An 18,253-nucleotide genomic window follows, 5' to 3' on the forward strand; every position below is an offset into this window, starting at 1 on the left:
AAGATATCTTAAAATGTCATAGCATTCTCAGTGATTAGTTTTGTTGTTGTTTTTTCAGAGACAGGGTCTTGCTCTGTTTCGTAGGCTGGAACATTGTACATGGCATGATCATAGCTCACTATCACATTATCCTGGGCTCAAGTGATATTCCCCCTTTGGTCTCCTAAAGTGGGATTACAGGTGTGAGCCACCTTGCCCAGCCCCAGTGACTAGCATTTTAATTTTATACTTATATCTTCTTGGGTTTGGAACATAATAAACTGTCAGTTCCCTCAGATTACAGACTGCCATATTTATTTTTGTATTCTTTGGGCTTAAAACAGAGCTTCACCCATAATGGTAAAAATTTAATTTATTAAATAAATGTTTGAATTAACAGAAGCAAACACATGAAAGCTATTTATTTAACTTTTAAAGCAGTGCTTTCACTTAATTTTTAATAATAAATTATCTCATCATTAACTTTAAAAGAACCTCCACAAACACAAAGGTACATTATATGCACACACACACACACACACACACACACACACTCGTACGCCCACATATAGATACACTTTAAATCATCCTACTAGAGAACAAGGTGACCTCTAAGAGCAAAAAACATAACTATAGTCCCAGACATGGAAATCTTTTAAATATAAAGAACTAAACACTATAATGGCATTCAGAACAATGGTATGTCACCACCAAGTTTATGTTTCATCTCTCATGGCTAGGAGTCATACGTCTTATAATTCCTCCTGGAATGGCCTTCTTCCCCTTCTTCACTTTACAAACTACATAAAATTCAGTTCTGATAAAGTCTTTCCACTGAAACCTTTAATGACTTCTTCAGTTAGAGATAACCACCCCATCCTTGGGGCCTCCAATACACATTATTATAGACTCTGTTATCAAAGCATCCATCTCACTGTATTGTCACTAATTGCTCACATGGCTGTCTTTTATGATAGACTGTGAGCTCCTAGAAAACAGGAGCCTTGCAATAGTTACGTCGTGTTTTCTGTGCCTTGCAAGAGTACCTGACACACACAATTCCTCAAAATCTTTTTGCCAAAAGAACATTATCAACATCATTCTATTTCTTCAAGGCTCTTGTGCCTGGCGATAATATCTTCTCTCTTAATTTATGTCATTCACCTTCTTTTTCATTGAGGATACTGGCAACCAATTTAGAACTTCTTTTCATCCTAAGCCATCATTCTGTGACTCACATGTCCAACTGAATATAACCTATCCAATAATCATATCTTCACTTCTTATTTTCTAATAATCTAATCTATTCCATTTTAGCCACCCATGTCCATGGTCACACTAGTTGACCTTGTCATCACTTATACCATTTTGAAAACCACTAATTCAAATCTTCCACAATAGGATCACAACTACTTTTATCAGTTTGCTTGTTGAACTCCACCACCACAAACATCTTTGACTACACTGCAGTTACCAGTTCCCTGACTCTTATACTTTCTCTTAAGTGATCAGTCTCCTTTTAAATGTTCCTCCTTTCATCCAGTTTAGATAGGAGATCAGCACTTGCCAATACCTCGAACTCCCCTCTGGTTAGCAAAACCTTAATTCTGGATGAAACCAATATTCTTCATGACCACACACCAAATGCAAGGAGATACTTGCAACCTTCTATCTACTTAATAATAATGAACCCAAATGGATCCCACCAGTTCCTAGCAATCCCATCACATTTTCCTGGTCAATTCATTCTACAATGACTATTTTAAACTTTTTTACACTCTCCTAAATCCTCTCGTTTCCTTTCTCCCCTTTTTCAATTTCATGGAGAAAATAATTATGAGTTAGGAACCACCATCCTTCTACCAGTCTGAATGCAAATTTACTTACATCTCCCATTTTCCTCTATTAATAAAGTTACAGTAAAAGAAATATCCTATACATATCTGAGGTTAATCTTTTAACTGCATTTTGACGTTCATCTTTTTCTGCCTTCCTAGAACCTTTGTTACGGATTACTATGATTTCCCTCTACTCCAGCATTGTCATTTTCCTTTTATTGAATTTGTTTCTCACTGATTTTTAAATATGCATGAGCCATTTTCATTAAAGACAAACACAACATCCTCACTACATAGTTCCCCAGGACCCTCCTTACCTGCCTTGAGAGCTATTAGAACTCACTATCTCCGTGTCTGCATGCCACACAATTCCAGCTTTTAAAAAATCTCATTAGTCTTACTAAAAGCTGTCACTGAGGACATCCAACGATTAAAAAAAAAAATACTGAATCCAATAAAAATGTTTTAGATTTCATTTTATTTGAAATCTTAGCAGTATTTGACATTGTTGATCACTTCCTCCTTCCTGAAACATTCTTCCCTTGGTTCTCCATGACTGAAATCCAAGCTTCTGATTTTCTTTCTTCCTTTCTAGTCACCCTTGATCTTCTTTAAAGATTCATCTACCTCTGTCAAGCCATAAAATGTTAGAGTTCAAGGGGCAGTCCTAGGCCAGTGCTCCTTTCAAAATATTCTTTTTAGCTTTAAGAGACCTTATGTGTGCAGCATTGGTTTCATTTGACATCTAAACAAAGATGGCTCAAAAAACTTTACCTTCAGCTGAGATGGTTCTTTTAGTTCTAGACCAAAATTTGCAGTTGCACAATTGACATTTCTTTTTGACTGTGCTCAATACACCTCAAATTCACTTATAAACTCATATTCTTAACCCCAACTGGATCCCCCCCCCTTTTTATTGGTGTTTCATATTTCAGAGAATGGAGCAATACTTTTAGTTATAAACCTAGGGGTTATAATAGGTAGCTCCCTTAAATTCGTTGCAATGAATCTGTAACCAAATCCTGTCAATTTTATCTCCCAACGAACCTTCAACCCATACCACTTTGTTTTTTCTATCTTAACCTTTTAACATATTTTAGCTGATTATGTTTAACGTGTCCTTTCCTAAGAAGGTTATCAATTCCATGAAGGTCATGTATCTGGTTTTACAACATTGCAACTTAACCTCTAACATAGTGCCTGGCATATAATATGTGTTCAATAAACACGTGGTTAAATAAGTGACCAGAAATGTAGTAATTCAACTGAATAATATATCAAAAGAATGCAGAATCATCAAGTTTCTTTCTCACTAGATATGTTAACTTCTTTGGAATTTGTTTCAAAGTTAGATCCATTTTGGAAAAAAAAGTCATACACTGCATAAATGAAAAGTCATTTAGATAAGGTTTAAGTGAAAGACAACTACTGCATTTCATAAGCAAAATTATAAGGGTTTGTGACATATTTTTTGAAAGTTAAGTCATTCATGAAATAAATTAATAGCAAGTGATAAATGATGCGTTAAAATAAATTAACAAATGTTTCTAACTGCTGAACTTCACAGGTGTATCAGACAATAATATGCCATTTGCTAACCACCGCTAACCAAACTGAACTAATAAATTGCAGTGGTCAGAGTTGGTACTTGGTTACATTCCAATCATGGGAAAGCTAGTCTTCAATTTTAAAATTCCAATTTAAGAAGTACTATGTTTGTCAATACCGGATACAGAAATTCTAAAAGGAAAGGGAATGCTTCATGTACTTAGTTTCATGCCAATACCAATATGCACTATTGTCTTATTAACTTTTCAGTGAGTACAGGTAGTAAAAAATTTTGAAAAGTTAGTGTCTTAAAAAAATAAGTATTTTCACTTTATGTAAAAATGAAATTAAAATTTTATTTTTCTCACAACTGCTCTCTTCAAGCACTTTAGCCTTCTCTACACACTTAGATTTTTGCGAAACTGATAACCAATAAATAGCCATTAAGTGAGGATTTAAAGGCTGCCAATTCATTTGTCACCCAGGAATTATGAATTTGGCTGACAGATGACCCAGAAGTCAACAAATGGGCTTAAACACCCAATATCACCAGAAGGTCAATGTATTGCTTAATGGCAATACACACTGGCAAATTCTCTGAGCAAAAGCAAGCAGAGCTAATTGCTAACATTGTGAAAAAAGTATAATTTTTGCTAGGGAGGGAGAGAAGAATAAATGAATTCTATAAGCAAGATGAAAACAGAGGCATAATACAAATGAAATATGGTGACAGACAGAAAGAAAATGGAAGAGAAGTAGAAGGAAATCGAATTTGAAGACAGAAATTGAAAGAAAAATTTGAGGCTATTATCACCAAAACTGATAAAACTAAGCTGAGGGCTTCCAAACAGCAAGATAATATATTTAAGATAATCTATAAGATCAGAAGAGAGTTAAGATCTACACACACAGAGCATATATATGTGCTGTCAGTGAGGTGTCACCTAGAACTTAGGCACACAGATACCTTCAGAGTCGACCTGGTGAAATCTGAACACAGTCAGGGCACCTCTTGGGTAGACAGAACAAAAATATGACCATAAATAAAGTGGAAGTCTAATATAGTTGTTTGGAAGAAGGCCACATGAGCAGACTGGGAAGAGTCAACAAAAAACCAGAAAGAGAACCACAGAGAACAAAAGCTGGGAGTGCCCAACACAAGAAAATTCCAAAGAAAGGGTTTCCCAGCTCAGACTTGAGCAATCCAATCTGTTCTGGAATAACTCAATAACAGGGACAGATCACAGTTCAACGCTGAATCATACAACTAAAACCCCTTTCTGCAGTTCTATATACCAAGCAGTTGATGATCAGTAACTAGGAAAAGACTGTTTGACAGTGTGGCCGTTATCATCTGTATCAGACACATTTCTTAATAAACTACCTTCTCATTCACACAGTCTCTTATAAGCTTATGTTTAATGTGAATTTGCTTTTGAGGAGAGAATGAGCTATACTTGAAGACAATTATAGCAAGTTTCTGATACACAAAGCTGACAGCAGACTTTGGTTAATAACAGACAAAATTAAATGTTACGTTGACTCGACTCGGCTGGCTATCTGCTAGCTGGTCAACTAGTGAGCCTTTACAGGTAATGCACTGACTTTGTCATGTATTTGAATTAGCCTGTAACAAAAACCTGTGGCTGTTAGAAAACAATTATTCTTAGAGCTAGTATTGTTCTAGGGAAGCTTGCAGTTCTAAGAAAATTTTAAGTATATCTGTGTTTTCAAGAATATATTAAAACTTCCGGTTACTCATTACTCTCCTGTCAAACTGGCAAATACAAAATAAAAATGACAACACATTATGCTGGTGAGGCTGTGAGAAAACAGGCATTTTCACATACTGCTTGCTGACAGAAATGCAAATTGGTATACTCCTATGAAGGAAACTTTGGCAACACTGAACAAAAATTCTACTTCTAGGAATTCATCTAGACAATACACTTTCAACAAAAATCCTACTCCTAGGAATCTGTCCAGACAATATCTTTCAACTATAGGAAAAGGCTATATACACAAGAGTATTCACTATAGCATTCTTACAAAATATAGCATGAAAGATAAAACCGTATATAAAGCATACAGCAATGCAGTATTTTAAATCAATGTTGATCTGCATGTATTATCATGGATAAACTTTGAAAATAATTTTTGGTGGAAAAAGTATAGTAATTCTTCTTTATCCACAGTTTTGTTTTCCAGAGGTTTGTTACCCATGGTCAGTCGTGGTCCAAAAATATTAAATGAAAAGTTCCAGAAATAAACAATTCATAAATTTTAAATTGCAAAGCTCTGAATAACATGATAAAATCTCCTGTCATTCTACTCCAACCCACATAGATGTGAATTATCCCTCTGTCCAGCATATTCACACTATATACATACACTACCTGCCCACTACTGTATAGAAAAAAAAAACGTAATGAATATAGTACTATCTGAAGTTTCAGGCATACACTGAGGTCCTGAACATATCCCTCCAAGGATAAGGGAAGACTACTGTGACTTGCAGAATGATACATAAAATGCCACATTTATACTGCATGTTACCACATGTGCAGTTTAAAAATATACAAAACAATAATATAGACTGGATATAGATATATGTTACTAAAATTATTTAAAAAATTGGATGAGAAAAACATACACCAAAACAATAATCATTACTTCTGAAGTGGAAAATAAAGAAGCTATAATTAAACATTAAGACACGGCAAAACACTGATATTTGCTAGATATAAAAAGTAAATTATAAGGACAAGTTATATTACACATGTTCAAAGTATTTCAGAGCTAACAACATTAATTATGGTTTTATAAAGACGATTCTAATTTGGCCATTTGTATAACTTATTGTTGAATTATACTTCTTTTTATTTCTGATGAGCAATAATTTAAAAAAATCTAGAATATTTAGTGATTATCTACAACTTAACCATTCTTGAGCATATGCTGCCACCTAGCAAAACTTCCCAGAATCGTTTAATAGCCAAACAAACTGGGTTGCCTCTTATGGATGGGCCCTAATTTACTGCTTCAGAAATAATTATTAAAAAGTATTATGCATTCAGTCATGACACAGGAGTTTTGTAACGTCATAAATACACGCAAAAATGGTTCTTGACATTCCTATTTTTTACAATATGCGGAGAAAAATAATTTTGTTCTTTGGCACTTTACTTTCTAGCGTAACTATTTTATAAGAATTGGAAAGCAATTTTCTGATGGGCTTACTGGTAAATTGTTATCAAAACAACAACAACAACAACAACATCAGTTTTGTATAAAAGTCCTGGCTCTCCCATGATGTTAAAGTACTACATCAGATTGCTTCACCTCCTAATTCTGATTTTTACATATTGCTGCGGACTGAAGAAACCAATGATTTGAGAAAAATCTAGTGCTAGTTTTGTAAATTCTTTACTCACTAAATGCTATGGCACTGTTGTTTTCAACGGTGCATCTTTCTCTAGTTCTAATGAAAAGGGAGGAAAAATGTCAACATTTAGGAGACTTTCCCTTTCATTTGAACATCAGTTGACATAGTTGTGATGCTATTCATACTTTCATCTGCCCAGTATATATTTATTTATTATTCCCTGCACACAATGTACTAAGCTGGAGGTTAGGGTAGCTGCTGAAATACAGCAGTTAAAAATTCTCTCTCCAAAGTACACATAATGTACTAGGGAAGATAAAATATACAACAGATAATCATAAGATGAAGTAAAAAGTGATGATTTATCTGTTTAAAAAGGTAAAACAAGAATAAATTATTTTAAGAACCTAGAGTCAGAAAGTATTTTATAAATTAGCTTTTACCTATGGAAAAAAATGTATAGGAATACAATTATTAGGGGTAAAACACGTTGAAAGTTACCAGAATATAATCAGTGCCTTTGCAGGCAGGTTTTCACTTTCACATAAGACATTCTGGGATATTAAATATTATAAAATTAGACAGTCATATAACTTTTTAAAAGAAAAAGCTATACTTAAAAATTATGAAACAAGGATTCTTATAAAGTAAAATCACAGCTATGAATACCAGTATCTCTCAAAGACAGTACCACAGAGATTTATAAACCTTTGCAAATTTAATGAAGCATATGAACTCTTTTCCCCACAGAGACAGACTACAAACACAAATTTACACATAATTTCAGGCAGTCATAGTACTTCAGAAATACATCCCTAAAATCCAGTTAAGAAAGCTAATCAAAGATATTAAGAATTATAAAAATGATGCCTTGTGTTATTCATTCAACAGATAGGTATTGAGGATATAATGGTGAACAAAAGTTTACAGTCAGGTGAGGGGGGTAAGAAATCTCACACAAAGCACTATTATAAATTCTGAAAAAAGGAACAGCATCACAAGAGCTTCATGTCAAGAATGGTTTCCCTAAAAAAAAAGTGACAAATGAAGTAAGATAAAGTATTGGACTAATGAGAGGAAAAGGAGTTTCAGGTAAAAAAGAATAGCCAGTCCAGCTTTGACAGGCAGTATGGTTGGTTCCATGTTTTTGCTATTGTGAATAGAGCTGTAACAAACATACATGTGCAGGTATCTTTTCATAAAGAAAGACAAACATAGGGCTTTGCAGCAACTTGGATGGATTCGGAGTTGATCATACTCAGTGATCTATCACAGAAACAAAGAACAGAGTAGCATATGTTCTCACTCATAAGTAGTCCTTGAACAATTATAATACTACAAGAAAGGAAATGGCGGTAGTGGGAAACTGTCAGGGGAGGGGGGTGGGATTGGCAGTTGAGGGAAACTGCTAGGGGAGGGAGGGGCATATCTCATCAACAAGGGTACCTGCATAATCAGCGTTTGTATACCTAACCCTGAACTGTACCCCACATCTTTATAATAAAAGAAAAGTGCTGGGAAAAAAAATAAGAAATAGCACGTGCAAAGGATTGTGGAGGGCTATGTCAAGTAGTAGAGGAAAGTCAGTGAAGATGATGTGTAGTGATTGAGAGGGACAGTATAACAGAAAAGTGAGTAACGTGATTAGTTTTTTTTTTTTTATTGTTGTTGAGTCAGGGTGTCTGTCACCCAGGTTGGAGTGCAGTGACACAATCAGGGCTCACTGTGATCTTCACTTCCTGGGCTCAGGCGATCCTTCTGCCTCAGCCTTCCAAGTAACTTGGACTACAGGCACACACCACCACCCCTTGCTGATTTTTTTATTTTTTGTAGAGACGTGGTTGCCCAGGCTAGATGTATGCTTTGAGGAGAATGCTACAGCTGCAGTATAGTGATCAAAGTTTGAGAAGAATCAATGTAAGCAGTTGGAAGATGAGTACGTAGATGGACTAGGACAGAGGTAGTGATGGAAAAGAAATGAAAAGATCTCAAACAGTGAATATGAATTCTTTTTCAGATAAATTTCTTCCTTGAAGAAGTTAATTCATTTCTTCTGCCCATTTTCAATGAGATAGTTTCTCTTAATTTCCATGAGCTATTTTATAGTAATGATGTTAACCCTTTGTCATGTTTGCTGTATTTTTTGTCTCACTGGTTGTCCTTTTTCTTTTATATGGTATTCAGTTTTTCTGTAGCTAAATCTGTATTTGTCCTTCCCTTTGTATTTTTTCCCCATTAATACTAAATTATAACACCCTCCATCATCTCCACTTTTTTTCTGTCCTTTTGCTCCTTTTGTACTAGAACATATTAGACAGAGGTGTGGGCCACATTCTTCCTGATTTGATAAACTTATTCATTTAGCAAACATTTATAGAGCATGTGTGTTGCAGGTGATAAACACATAAACAAAGAAAAATAGAAAGAGGTAAATAATGTTCCCAGAGTAGAACGCAGTTAAGACTAGACTAACTCAGACTAAGGTGAATCAGTGAAGGCTTCTGAAAGGTAAAATTGTAGCTGTTTTGAAGAAGTCTGGAAGTCAGCTAAGTAGAACAAGAAAGAGCCTTCCTTAAATAACCAATTCTCTGCCATTTTCACTATCAAAGTCATTTCAAAATTGAACAGGAAGTTCACTAGCATTAAAGTCCCAACACATCACTCCGATATTTTACATATCACAGGTAACTGAATGGAAAATAGCCCACCAAATGTTTTCTGGCACAAAATTTAACTGATGTTTATGAGTAAATAGTAAATGTCTTTCATTTTCCATCTTAATATATACTGTACTCTGCTGCCTGCTAAAATCCATACTCAATAACGTGGAAGTAACATGTGTTATCCTATTTCAAGTTCTCACCAACAAAGAGTTATCTATCCCTATTACCACCCAAGGGTTTTCCTACAACGACCCCTTTTCCTGCTTATAATAGTCCTTCCGCCCGGAAAGGTTTCCTCCACTTTACTGAATCGCTTACTGCAATTCCTGGGTAAGATCCTTAGACACCAAGGACAAATATCACCCACTTCATTTTGCCTTCTTTGTAAACTGTTCTGCATCACTAATTCTGAGAGGCACTCTTCATACACCGTCCTGCATCATAGGTGGGAACTGCTTAAGCTCTCCTGAGTATAGATTGCTAGAAAATATAAAGCATGTCTTACACAACTGTATAATCCGAATAGTGACTCTTTCAAACATATAATACAAATAAAGAACATCCTTGTCGTATGTAGCTGTGAGGTCATTTGATCCCTGCTTTTCCAGCTAACTTTAAGACGCTGGATGACATTACTTTGCTGAATAGAAGCAGAAACTGGAAAGAGGCAAGTGGTAGAAAGGGTAGCCTGGTGACATTAACACGTTAGGGAGGAGGAAGTGGTGAGGGCAAATGTCTGATGAGATTGAACTTAAAGAACCAGAAAAGACGACTGGGGACAGCAAGTATAAACAGCTCTTTCTTGAAGTTGTGCTGTGAATGGAAGCAGAGAAATAGGACAGGAAGGAAGTAGCTGCAGGAGGAAACGAGGTACAGGGTCTCTGTCATGATGAGCCATTTCTCAGAAGGAACGGCTGCCAATTCCTCTCATTTTAGGCAGTCAGCAAAAAGCAGGTGCTGGGTCCGGAGAGGTTCAGGGTCGGGCACTTGCGAACACTTCACGTATCGCAGCTAAACTCACTCTCACAACAACCCTGAGGAAGGGACCACAGGGGTTAAATGATCTTCCCGAATTCTCACAATAAAATCGTGCCAGGGCCAGAGGCAGTCTCTTGCTTCAGTCACAGACAGGCTGGGAAGGGAGCTACCGGTGGCCAAATTCTGAGCTCAGGGAAACCAGCCTGGACCCAAGAAGCTCCACCAGCCACCCCCTCCGCCGCCGGCCCCGGCCCCGGCCCGGCCCGGCCCAACCACGCGACTTTCGCAAAGACGCAGGAGGGCGGGGGGGATTTCGAGGACCCTAGCGGTCAGCCCCACAGATTCTCAGACCTCGGCGCTCACCTCGTTATTGAGGTTCAGAGTTCCCGGCTGAGCCATGGATGTTGAAGGAACAGGACTCGCTGCCACCGGCACGTGAAGTCGGTCTGTGGGACCGCGGCTGCGTCGCCACGCCCCTCCACGGCAGCCTCTTCCGCCCAAAATGCATCCGCCGTCTGTGAGAGCCGCCGTCGCGCTAAGAGCTACACTGACGACCGGGAGGGTAGAACGGAACTGAGAGCGAGCAACTTCCGGGGCAGAGGGCGACTTGCCGGAATTGCGCGTTCCTATGGAAAGTAGACGGGGGCGGGATGCCCAGAGGGTGCTGTGCTAGATGACGTTTGCTGCAACTTTTTGGTTTTCAAGATGTTGTTTTTATTATGTTCACTTGTAGACCGGGCCGGGCGTTGTAGCGGCCTTGGATTTTCCTCTCCTAATGAGGAAGGAAAGAACTCTGCTGAAAGGGTAAAGCACTTGAATGAGCCATTTTATTTTATTTTTTGGTCGGGCTCTCTCTGTTGCCAGTCTGGAATGCTGGGTGGCAAGATCTCGGCTCAACGCACCCTTGACCTCCTGGGTTGGGGCGATCCTTCCGTCTCTGCCTCCTGAGTAGCTGGGACTACAGGCGCTCGCCACCATATCCGGGTAATCTTTGGATAATTTTTGTAGGTAGAAACTGAGGTCTCGCTGTGGTGCCCAGGCTGGTCTCGAACTCTTGGGCTCAAGCGATGCTCCCACCTCAGCCTCCCAAAGTGCTGGAATTACAGGTGCGAGCCACTGCACTCGGTCAGATTTTTAAAATTTAGTGTTTGTGAAGGTTTCTTCGCTTGTATGAAGCTCGCCTTTTTGGATCGGCACAGCTTTTTGTTCCAGCCTCACGTTATAGCTGAAGCAAAGACATCTTTTCTTGTACACTATAGAAAGGTTTATATTTAGGTAAAAAGCATTTGATGCAAAACCAGGGTACACATTTGCTAATTCCTGTGGAATGACTGTTTTGATGCGTTAACCTGTAGGCAGGGGAGACATAAGGGAGTTTCAATTAGATAATATATTAATTGCTAATATCTTTAGTATTGACCAGTAAAACGAGTCAAGTGCTGGGCCAAGTGCTGTACATGAATTAACTTCAGAATATCCGCAGAAAACCAATAAGATAGGAACTATTATTGTTGTTGTTGTTGTTGTTGTTGTTAGAGACATGGTCTCACCACGTGCCTCAGTGGCACGACATAGCTCACTGCATTCTCAGATTCCTGGGCTCAAGTAATCTTCCCACCTCAGCCTCCGGAGTAGCTGGGATTACAGGTGTGTGCAACTGTGTCCAGCTTGGAACTCTTCTTATTTTATGGATGTGGAAACTGACTTTAGCAGAACCATTTGTCTTTCCCAGAGTTGCAATAGCTAGGGCTGTTTGCTGCTACAGGGCTTCAGGTTGTCATATAATTTGTAGGGCCCAGTGCAAAATGAAAATCCAGGACCCTTCTTTCAAAAAGCAGGAAAAGTTTCTTCCATGGTGTCTCTTGACTTGTCATGATGTTTTTAGTTTTCATTTAATGTGGTGCTTCCTAAAGCACAAGGATACTGGGTTTCAAGTGAAGACCCTCAGACGTGCCTGGGACCCCAACCCCACAACTGCGGCAGGTCTGCATGTGCTGGAGTAAGGTGGCCGCAGTTGCTGTGTGGACAAGGAAGCTGGAAGCCATCTCAGGAGGCGATGAGGCTATACTTGACCCAGGACCTTAAGCCCTTGGCACATGTTCCATTGTCTTACTGGACTTCTTTTACAAAAATCAAATTCAAAAATAAAATTATTTTTGCTCCTGCAAAATTATTTTTGCTCTGATCAAGACTGTGATCAAAGCATATCAACCAAGGCCCACTTCTGAGTATTTGTCCAAGTACCCAGCCCTGTCTGGTGCCCAGGCTCTTAACTCATGATACTGAACTCCACTCAGAATAGTCCTGACTGAAAGAATTGGTATTTTTTTAGTTTGGTGTGTGATTTGGGCACAAATGGATTTAACTGCTGACTTCCTGTTTGACTAGTGTTGCGCGAAGTTAGTTTTGCCATTACTATATAATAAACTGAATTGTAATTGTTATTTATGTCTACCGTCCCTAGTTAAAGCTGAGCTCCTTTGAGTATAGGAGATTTTTCAGCTTCAGGTAGGCAGTAGCATATAAATACTTAGACAAAAACAATGTTAAATAATAAAGATAAATGTAGAGCTTTATAAAAAATGTGTCTTCTAGTCTGGGAGAAAGGTGTTATGATCTCATAATGCTTCCGAAAATGTATTATGAATACAGTATTTCTCTGTAGCTCTTGCAGGCTTTGCCTCTTTTCTCTTGGCCACCCCTTTTGCTCCCCAGCCCCTCAGTTCTCAGGCCACCACAGTCTCTTCAGGATCCACACTTGTTTTCCTCTTTTTCCTAGCCCACGCTCTCTCCTTTGGCTACGATGCTTCCCCTGCCACATTGCTTTTCTCAAGCACTTCTTCTCAAGAGCAGGTCACATCCCATCCATCTCTTCTAAGAATTCTTTCAGTAGCTCCCAAGAGAATTAATTTATTTCACCAGCATTTCTTACCTATAGTATTTGTGATTGTCTACTTTAGCTTGAAATTCTTTGTGTTCTAGCTATTTTTTACATTAAAAGCACTCAACTGCCTTAGATGATTTTACTTTTAGAGAGACTAGTATTTTTCCATTTTCACAATATTAATGTGGAATCATTTGTCCCATATGGATCACCTCCAAGTCCACCCACTGCCCTCTTTTGATGATACACTCTCGCAAATTAAATTTGTATGTTTACAAAGGTAGTTCTATTCACTTTCTCCCATTAAGTGATGCACATTTTCTCTAGTAATAGTAATGCATTTGTATTAATCTGGCTGTTAGTTTCTCTAGAAAGCAATACTTCAAGACCTCTTTCTCTTGTATTTTTAATCTGGATCAATTAAATTCTGTCAGATGTATGGAACAACAAAACCATTATTATTAAATTAGTTTGAGACCTTTTCCCTCTCTACTACAGTGATCCAATTAGTGGGACTAAGAGTCCACAAACACATTATAAAAAGACTCAATTTCAAGTTTTTAAGTTTCAAGTTCCTCAAGAGTTTTTCAAATCCCACTGTAGTAGTCTGCTTGGTCTGCCATAACCAAATATCACAGTCTGAGTAGCTTAAGCAACAGAAATTTATTTCTCACAGTTTGGAGGCTAGAAGTCCAATATTAAGGTGCCATCAGGATTAGTTTCTGTCGAAGGCTCTCTTCTTGGCTTGCGGATAGCCACCTTCTTGTGGCTACATCTTTTACACGGCCTTTCCTCCATGTCCATGTGGAGGGCTTTCCGGTGTCTTTTCCTTTTCTTATAATGGCACCAATCCTTTAGGATCTCTCCATTATGCATTAGGTAATTTTAACTAATTCCCTAAAGGTTTCATCTCTAAATAGCATCATATTAGGAGTGAGAGCTTCAGCATATGAATTTGTGGGGTGGGGAGAGGGCAAAAATTTAAGTTATAACACTCACTTTGAGAATTTTTCCATGATTATCTCAAACAAAAGTAATCTTTTCCTTATTAATATGCTTGATACTGCAGCTTTTCTCATTTTGCACGTTTTATAAATTGTAGTCATACATTCTTAAATAACAACGAAACATGGAATCAGAATAAAATTAGGAAATAGACTTACAAATAAATGAACAAATGATTTTTGACAAAGTTGTAAAGGCAATTTGGTAAGGGAAAGGTAGTTTTCTCAACAAATTTTGCCTGAATAATTGAATATATGCAAAACACACACACACACACACACACCCCCACACCACTTGGACTTATATGTAACATCACATACAAAAACAACTCATAATGGCATACACATTTAAATATAAATCCTCAAATATCTAGAAGAAAATATAAGACAAACACTTTGTGACCTTGGGTTAGGAAAAGATTTCTTGGATGTCAGACCAAAAGCAGAATCCATATAAAAATATGTTGATAAGTTGGACTGAATGAACAACAAAATTTCTACTCTTTAAAAGACACAGTAGAGATAGTAAAAAGAGAATCCACATAGAAGAGAAACATTTTGAAAATCGCATGTTTTATAAAGGACTGTTATCTAGAATATATAAAGAACTCTAACTTTCAGTAAGTTCAAAAAATGAATGAAAGATCTGTATAAATATTTCACTTAAAAAGATATATGGATATAAAATAAGCACATAGAAATACATTCAACTGAAAGCACAATGTGATCCCATTACACAACTATTATAACTTCTAAAATTAAAAAATGTGATCATACCAAATGCTAACTAGGATGTGGAGCAACTGGATCTCTCAAACGTCATTCACTGAAATGCCAAATGGTACAACTACTGAATAAACAGCAATTTCTTAAGAAGTTATAAATCAACCAGCTATGTGATATAGACTTTCTTTTGCCAGAAGAGAGGAAAATATTCTAAGTATACAATAACATTAACAGAAATATAATACTTCTTTTTCCAGTATTTAAAACAATTTTTTAAAAGAAAAGTTTATTTAAAAGTAAATTAGAGAAAGAGAAGGAAGAAAAAAGATTCACCTCCCCAAGGTGGGGGAGGGGACCAAAGCCAGGAAGCATGGCGACAGCCATAGCTCAAAGAGCACGTGGCCACACCAGAGTCTAGCAAGCAAGGGCCTAAAACAATTATTTTATTCTCTTGTATGATTACATTTGCTGAAATTTCCAAAACAATGTTAAGTAGTAATAGTACCCCTTACTCTTTCCTTATTTTAGTGGGAATAACTTTTACATTTCATAATTTAAAATAGTATTTTTATGGTGTTTATGGTGAATGGTTTAATCAAATTCAGGTAATTTCCTTCCATTTTTCTAGATAATTTTTTTAGGGATAGAAATGGGATGAATGTTATCATTTACATTTTTAATTTCTATTGCTTTGATCATGTTGTTTTTTTTCCCCCCTTTTCCCCCTGTAATATGTTCAAATTATACTATAGCTATTAGAAAGTTATGGGCTATTTCTAAGAGGTGGTTGTAAGTCTACAACTTTTACCTAAATGAGTAAGAAAAGAGAAGTTATTATTGGGAATCCTGTTATTTTTTTTAAAGATGTGGGACTTGGTAATTCACCCCTATAATCCCAGCACTTTGGGAGACCGAGGTGAGAGAATTGCCTGAGCTCATGGATTCAAGACCACCCTGGGCAGCTTGACGAGACCTCATCTCTATAATAAATTTTTAAAGATTAACTGGGCATGGTGGCATGTGCCTGTAGTTCCACCTACTTGGAAGGCTGAGGTGGAAGGATCACCTGAGCCTAGCATGTGGGAACTGCAGTGGCCGGGAGCATGCCACTGCACTCCAGCCTGGGTAACAGAATGAGACTCCAACTCAAAAATAAATAAATAAAGCCATGCCATTTACTACCTTTAGTACTTGAACCATTGTTAGTAATTCAATTCACAACAGATTGCAACAGATCTGAGTGTTTCGTCTACAATCCAAAACCACTGCAGTTGAATTTTTGTTCTGGCTCTATACTTTCAATCCTCTATCCCCTGGGTGGCAGTGTTGTTCTCCAAATTGCACATTGCATTTGAAATTGTAGATACTGAGGAAGGTGACCTAAATGAATGGAATGTAATAGCATTTTCTGTATTAGAAGGAAAATAGATGGCTCTATCAGGTCTTATATTTCTTTAATGCCTAATATTAACACCTTAAAGTTTCAAAATTTAATTTTAAGTGAGTCATTAGACAATAGTAAACCCTCTAAGTGAAACACTTATACATTTATTTAAGATTCAATTTTTGCTATATATTTAAGATTCAATATTTTGTATATGACAATCTAAGGGGTATAACTGGCTACTGTATAGGATACAGGTAATTGGCAAGTCACTAAGTTAATATCCTTACTAAATCAATCCTCTAGGGGAATTTTTGCTTAAGTTTTATTTGAATTTTTATGGAGTGTTTTTGATTAGATTTATTACTTTATACCTTGGAAATCTAAAGAAAAGTTCTAGGAATTTTAGATCTTAAACATTTTCAGTAGCCAGTTAATGTAGTATAGCTAAGTTTTACAAAATTCAAAGTGATAGTGCAAACACTTAGCAACTTAGCCTTTTAGCTAAGAGCTTTGGAATCAGACTATTTAACATCAAATTTCAAATCTACCTCTTACTAGCTATGTGCTCCTGGGAAAATTATGTAAACGCTCTGTGCCTAAGCTTCCTTATTTGTAAAGATGGGACTGATAATCTGTCCCCTAGGATTGTTGTGATGATTAAATGAAAACACAGTATAGAGTTCTTGATGAATATTTACCTCTCAATAATCTAAACTGCTGTTATTTTCATGATCTCATTTGATCGTGACAGTAACTTTGTGAGATAGGCAGGAACATACGAGGAATTCATGTCTTATGAATAACTAATATGCTTAAGGTCATAAAGATAATAAGGGGACAGTCTGAGTATCTTGACATAAAAATCAATGGTGGCAATTATATAATAGTTCCATGATATGAATGTATAAATTACATTAACAATTTGTGATCACTATATCATTCTTTCCCATTCACCTAATTATTTACTAATTGTTCAATAATTAATGAACTAAGGTACTTTATAAATTATAAATCTCTTCATTTATACAAATTATGTTTAAAATTATTTGCTAATTAGCCCAAGATAGGCTCAAGATTATTGCAACAAAGCCTGTAATAATTTAAAGCTAAGTTCAGAAAATATAACACAGTTCAGATTCATTTTCAACATAGTGATTAGCTTTGATTTATTTCAATAAACATTTTTGAGCATCTGTTTTGCAAAGCATTGAGCTAAGTTCAGTAGGAGATGCAAAAGTGATAAAGATATTGTTTATATTCACCATGAACTTACAGGATAGTAACCTAAATAATTCTAAAAACAAGACAGACTGTATTAAATGCTTTAAAAGAGTATAAAGTTCTAGTGGAGTATCATAGGGGAGTGAAAAAAAGTAATTTGACTAGAAAGCTTTCTTAAAGGTAGACTCAGTTTTATTTTGAAGGAAGGACAGCACTTCAACAGGAAGCTATGGAATCACAAGAAAATTATCAGCAAAGGAAATTAGTTAGATAAATGTAAAACAATGAAAGACACTATATTTCATAAATAGAATAGTTTCTAAAGGATTTTTTATAAACTCTTGAAATTTCCAAAAACATTGTTAAGCGTAGAAATTAAAACCTTTTCAATATCTTAAATATATTTCCCACACATTCTCCTCCTGAAAATGATAGTTCTTTTAAGTTACTGGAAGTTTTAAACAGTGAAGCAAGGTCTATTGAAATGAACAACAGAGTCCATATCTCAATAGACTGGTAGAAGTGACTTTCAAAATACCTGTTAATTTATGGATCTGTAGATGACTTTAAAAGAAATCTTGCTGCATTATATTTAACTATAAAGGCAGAAATTTGGGAGAGACTAAAGTCAACGGCATTG

At 36.6% G+C, this 18,253-nt stretch overlaps 1 protein-coding gene across 1 annotated transcript in view; it reads right to left on the reverse strand.

The window, feature by feature from the left end:
• Nucleotides 1-10,855, reverse strand: part of SRFBP1 (serum response factor binding protein 1) — a 63,700-nt gene extending 52,845 nt beyond the window's left edge. Inside the window, exon 1 of the mRNA XM_008067255.1 lies at nt 10,755-10,855. Coding sequence (XP_008065446.1) covers nt 10,755-10,790 — 36 coding nt within the window. The 5' untranslated portion in view covers nt 10,791-10,855. The remainder of the gene's footprint in view (nt 1-10,754) is intronic.
• Nucleotides 10,856-18,253: the final 7,398 nt, after the last annotated feature.

Source organism: Carlito syrichta, unplaced genomic scaffold (assembly GCF_000164805.1).
Source record: "Carlito syrichta isolate Samal-C Ts95f unplaced genomic scaffold, Tarsius_syrichta-2.0.1 Scaffold106330, whole genome shotgun sequence".
Lineage (NCBI taxonomy): Eukaryota > Metazoa > Chordata > Mammalia > Primates > Tarsiidae > Carlito > Carlito syrichta.